Source organism: Notamacropus eugenii, chromosome 3 (assembly GCF_028372415.1).
Source record: "Notamacropus eugenii isolate mMacEug1 chromosome 3, mMacEug1.pri_v2, whole genome shotgun sequence".
NCBI classification, from domain to species: domain Eukaryota; kingdom Metazoa; phylum Chordata; class Mammalia; order Diprotodontia; family Macropodidae; genus Notamacropus; species Notamacropus eugenii.
Window position 1 is genome coordinate 319,133,646 of NC_092874.1, and position 6,000 is coordinate 319,139,645.

Genomic DNA, 6,000 nt, shown 5'->3' on the forward strand with positions numbered 1-6,000 from the left:
CCTGAATGGGGTGAAATGTTGAATTAGATGACTTGATGATGATGCTCCTTTGAACTCAATTTTTTTGGCTTACATTATTCTAAATCCTTCAGCATTTAGGGACCAAAAATCGATTTTTATTAATAACATAAAAAATTGATAAAAAACATGATTATCTCTGCTGCTTGATTTTTATTTGCAAAGACTCCAGAACTTATTTAAAATTTAATTTTAAAGTTAATTTAGAATTAAAAATTAATTTATAATTTAACAACATCTAACAATAGTCACAGCTTAGAGAAAACTTTTTCAATAACATTTTGTGGGTATCTTTTGTTTTTATGCCATTTAACTCTTAATATATTCTTCTCCCATACCCTACCCAGTGAACTATTCCTTGAGTGAACCACATACAACAAAGATTAAAAAAAGAGAAGGACAAAAGTTCACCTGGACCAACCAATATGTCTGCTGATTTGGGCAGAATAAGTAATATTTCCACATTGATTGTCTCCCACCTTCATAAAGAAGAGAAGGACAGAGGTGCATTTTCTTGAGATATGATATTTTATAGGACACTGTCCAGTAGGGCTGAAGGAAAAGAATGTAAAGTTGTGTGTTTCTATCATAAACATGAATTTCTTTTCCATAAGCATTTCATTTTCTTAGTGAGTTGCTGTGAGTCAGTTAGATGGTGAAGTGGATAGAGTGATGGACCTGACGTCAAGAATACCTGAATTCAAATTTTCCCTCAGACATTTATTTGGTGTGTGACCTTGGGCAAGTCACTCCCTCTGCCTCAGTTTTCTCAACCGTAAAATGAGGTTATTGTGAGAATCAAATGAGATGACATTTGTAAAGCACCTTGTGCATGGTAGGCACTATATAAATGTTAGCTATTATTATTATGAAAGAAACAAACATTTTAAAGGGGTTTAAGTTGTAGAATAACAACACTAACAAATTCCTAGTGAGTAGACTGAATCTGAGGTCACTTTCATTAAGCAGCCAGTAGCCAACAAAAAAACATTTTTTAAGCTCCTTCTGTGAGGAAGGTGGGTCCTAGGTGGCATGGTAGAGTGCTGGGCCTGAAGTCAGGAAGACTCTGCTTCCTGATTTAAATCTGGCCTCAGATACTCACTAACTGTGTGACCCTGGGCAAATCACTTAATTCAGCCTCTGCTTCCTTACCTACAAAATGAGCTGGAGAAGGAAATGCAAACCACTCCAGTATCTTTGCCAAAACAAAACAAAAAACCCACCCCAAATGGTATCATGAAGAGCTGGACGTGACTGAAATGATTGAACAACAGTGTCAGATATTGTGCAAGGCTCTGGGTATGCTAAAAACCAAACCAAACCATACCCAGTGAAACCTCCCCCTCAAGAAACTTACATTCTTTTGGGGGAGATCACATGTACACGTAAAGGCATTTCCAAAATATATGCCCTATAAATGCCAGGGAGTTTCAGAGAGGAGACATTAGTAGCTGGGGAAGGATCAGTAAAGACCTCATGTGGAAGACAGCATTTGAGCTGAAATTTGAAGGCATGTAGGTATTCCAAGAAGCAGAAGGGATGTATTCCAGGCACATGTTGTCGCCTGTGCAAAGACACAGAGATTGTAGAGGAAATTTGTGTGTAACCAAAAACAAAAAGGCAGTTTGGTTGAATTGTAGAGTGCACCGAATTTGAGAACAGGCTAGAAAGGCTGGAGATGTAGATGAGAGTCAGGCTGTGAAGAAAACAGAACTTTATCATTTAACACGATCTTTTTTGGCCAAATTCTATGTAAGCTAGAGAAATGTTCTTTGCTGAGGATAGAATTTACTGTCATTAAATTAAACATCATGAAATGTTCTGCTTTTTCCATATCCACAGATGAAAGAGGGAAAACATGACAAAAGGAGAAAATCACACCATTTGGACCTATTTTGTTTTGGAGGGATTTTCTAAGTATCCAAGGTTAGAGATGGTTCTCTTTGCATTCAGTCTGGTAATGTACCTGATCACACTTCTTGGGAACAGTACTCTTATTGTAATTAGTGTCCTGGATTTTCACCTTCATACTCCAATGTATTTCTTCCTAGGGAACCTTTCCTTCATGGACATCTGCTATACATCCTCATCTATTCCCACTTTACTAGTAAACTTGTTGGCCACAGAAAAAACGATCATCTTCTCAGGATGTGTTCTGCAAATGTATCTCTCTCTTGCCATGGGATCCACAGAGTGTGTCCTCTTGGCTGTGATGGCATACGACCGGTATGTGGCCATCTGTAACCCCTTGAGATACTCTATTATCATGAACCAAAGGGTCTGTGCACAGATGGCAGCTGGGTCGTGGATAACAGGTTGCCTTACAGCACTCTTAGAAACAAACTCCGCTCTTCAGGTGCCTCTTTGTGGGAATGTGATTGACCATTTTACTTGTGAAATTCTCGCCATGCTGAAACTGGCCTGCACCAGTTCGTTTTTCATTGACATGGTCATGCTAGTGGTCAGTGTGCTTCTCCTTCCTATTCCCATGCTCTTAATTTGTATTTCCTATTTTTTCATCCTTTCTACCATTTGGAGAATTAACTCAGCTGAGGGAAGAAACAAAGCTTTTTCTACTTGTGGAGCCCACCTGACTGTGGTGATTTTGTACTATGGGGCTGCCCTATCCATGTACCTGAAGCCCTCATCAACAAGTTCTCAGGAAACAGACAAAATCATCTCCTTACTTTATGGAGTGCTGACCCCCATGCTGAATCCCATCATCTACAGCCTGAGAAACAAGGAAGTCAAAGAGGCTGCAAAAAAACTACTGAGGAGAAATTCTCCTTTGTCAGAAAAATGAAAGCTTCTGATTGGGGGTAGAATCTCTTCACACCTGCAGGCGTAGATCACCTTAATGCTGAGGAATAGCAGAGGAAGTAATTTAATGCTTAAATATCTGCCTTTGATCATTTATTCAACGAGTTGATAACAAATGAAGTCAGTATTGCGATATAAATAACATGTATTGTACCTAGAGGCAGTGTGCCATTGTGGAATAAAATGCTGGATCTGGGATCAGGATCTCTGGTTTGAATCAGATGCTTGCCGGTTGTGTAGTCATGGGTGAGTCCCTTAACCTCTTTGGGTCTCAATTTCCTTATCCATAAAACAGGGGTAATAATATTCATGCTACCTATCTCACAGGGTTGTTGTGAGGAAGAACTTTGTAAGATTCCAAATGCTATAAAAATGTGAATGATTAACAAGTAGATGGAACGTTCACTTAAACACAGAATAGTGAATTCCAATGCAAATGTATTAGTGTCTCCTTTTTCTGCTTATTTTTCTTTTATGTTTCATGGATATAGACAGCAATGTTCACCACAATGGCTTTGTGTCTGCCATTCCATGTCTTTCTTCCAGTTAGAAAATACTTGCTGCTCAAAATTCACTGCCTCTGGGATATCTTTCCCAATGAATTCAAGTAAAATTCATATTTTTTGCCTGACATTCAAGGCCCCCTAAAATTTGCCACTATGCTCCTTTATCTCATTCTCACTGGTGACTTCATCAGCTCCCAGGAGTTTAATTATGATCTCTAGACAACTCCCAGTTCTAGATATTTAGCTCTACTCTCTCCTGATCTTTAATCTTGCATTACCATTTCTTTATTAGACATTTCAAAATGGATGTCTGAAGATCTTTCCCACTCAGTCTGTCCAAAACAGAATGCAATATCTTTCCTCCCAAACCCAGTCCTTTTCTAAACTTCCTTATTACTGTCAAGGGCACCGTTACCTTTTTAGTTAGCAAATCTGGTGTCATCCATGACTCTCACTCACCCCAAATATTCATTCACGTAATATCAAGTCTTGTTTCCACCTCTCACATTTGAGCCAGTCCATCTCTATCTTCATATGGCTACCATCCAATCTATTCTCCAAACAACTGCCAATGTTATTTTCCTAAAGCATAAGTCCAATCAAGTCACTTCTCTGCTCAAAAAACTCTAGTGGCTTTCTGCTACCTTGAGAATAAAGTTCTGTTTATGATTTAAAGATCTTTCCAGGCTTGCCCCATCCTACTTTTCCATCCCCCTTAAATAGTACTCTTCTCCCACCTCTTCTACACACTCCATAGTGTTGCCGCACTGGCCTTTTTGGCATTCCTTACATGGAACACTCTATATCCCATCTCCATGCTTGAGCACTAGCATTTGAAATGTCCTGCATTTCTGGAATTCTCTCCTTCCTCTATTAATCCCTGGTTTCCTTTAAGACTAAGCTCAAAAGCCACCTTCTACATAAGACTTTGGTCTCCTCAGCTGCCAGTGCTTGCCACACCAAGGCTTCCTTGCATTTGTTTTATGGTTGTTTTGCATAAACAAGTCCCCAGTAGAATGTAAGTTCCTCAGAGGTAGGAATTGTTTTCTTTTGTTTTTGTATCTGCAGATATTAGCATAATATCTGACATAACATAGAACTCAGTAAAGGCTTTTTGATGGCTTATCACTCCCCTCCAAGTATTCTTTGCCCCAGTCAAATTACAGTGATCTTTGCCTTGCAAAAACAACATGTGCTTACCTTCCATGCCTTTGTGCCTAGAATTTCCTTCCTCCCCAACTTTGCCTATTGAATTCCTACCTTCTCCACAGAGGTCTTCCCTGATCCAACTTCTCACTCACTCTACATTTTTTATGCCCCCAGTAGTTAGAAGCAGCTTTGTCCCTGGACCTCACAAAGCACTTTGTTTAGCACCTCTAGTCAACAACATGCAGCACCTATTAATGTAATAGGTAAACTCTGTAAACTTGTAAACTCTGGGGAGATGAAGCTGAATTCCAGCTCTACCATGTTAGGTAACCTGAGGAAATTTACTTAACTTCATTTACTGACTTGGATTGGGTGGACTATATTCCTCCAATTAAATAATCTGGGACAAATAAAAGCACTTATGATAGATAAGGGGGCAAATCCTATGTGAGTTTTCAAAGAAGGAAAAAAATAATCACAAAAAACAGGTTTAGTGCAAAGACTCCAACTATTGTAGTAAAGATTATTTGACAAAAACTACTTGGAAAACTGGAAAGTCCTCTGGCACTGATTAGATTTTTTATTTAGTTTTATGTAATTCTTAGTTACATTTTTAAGTTCTGAACTGTCTCCCTCCCTCCTCATCTCATACTAGAGAAGGCCACCATTTGACACAGATATATGTGTTTGTCTGTATCATACTACCTATACTTCTATTTACCAGTTCTTTCTCTGGAGGTAGAGAGCATCTTCCTTCATAGGTCCTTTGTAGTTGACTTGAATATTTATAATACTCAGAATAACTTAGCTGTTCACCGTTATTCTTCAATAATATTGCTATTACTGTATACAACCTTCTCTTGGTTGTGTTCATTTCACTCTTCATTATTTCATGTAAGTCTTTCCATGTTTTCTTAAAATCAACCAGCTCATTATTTCTTATAGCACAGTAGTATTCCACCACATTCATATACTACAGCTTATTTGGCCTTTCCCTGATTCATGGGCATCCCCTCAATTTCCAGTTCTTTGCCAACACAAAGAGAGCTGCTATAAATATTTTAGAAGATATAGGTTCTTTTCCTTTTTTCTCGATCATTTTGGGAAACAGACCTAATAATGCTGGGCTAAAGGGTATATAATATTCCAGATTGTTCTCTAAAATAGTTGGATCAGTTCACAGTTCCACCAACAACGTATTAGTGTCCCAATTTTTCCACATTACCTTCAGCATTTGTCATTTCCCTTTCTACCATTTTAGCCAATCTAATAGGTAGGTGTAAGACGATGTCTCAAAGTTGTTGTAATTTGCATTTCTCTAATAAATAATGATTTACAGCATTTTCATATGTCTATATATAGCTTTGATTTCTTCATTCAAAAATTGCCTGTTCATATTCTTTGATCATTTATCAATTGGGGAATGACTTATAGTCTTATAAATTTGACAAAGTTGTCCATATATTTGAGATATGAGACCTTTATCCGACAAACTATAAAATCTATT

The 6,000-nt window shown here is 38.0% G+C and overlaps 1 protein-coding gene across 1 annotated transcript; it reads left to right on the top strand.

The window, feature by feature from the left end:
* Positions 1-1,876: 1,876 nt before the first annotated feature.
* LOC140531578 (olfactory receptor 2K2-like) lies at positions 1,877-2,821 on the top strand. The gene has a single exon (XM_072650440.1). The coding sequence runs from the start codon at positions 1,877-1,879 to the stop codon at positions 2,819-2,821; it is 945 nt and encodes a 314-aa protein (XP_072506541.1).
* The last annotated feature ends 3,179 nt before the right edge of the window (positions 2,822-6,000 follow it).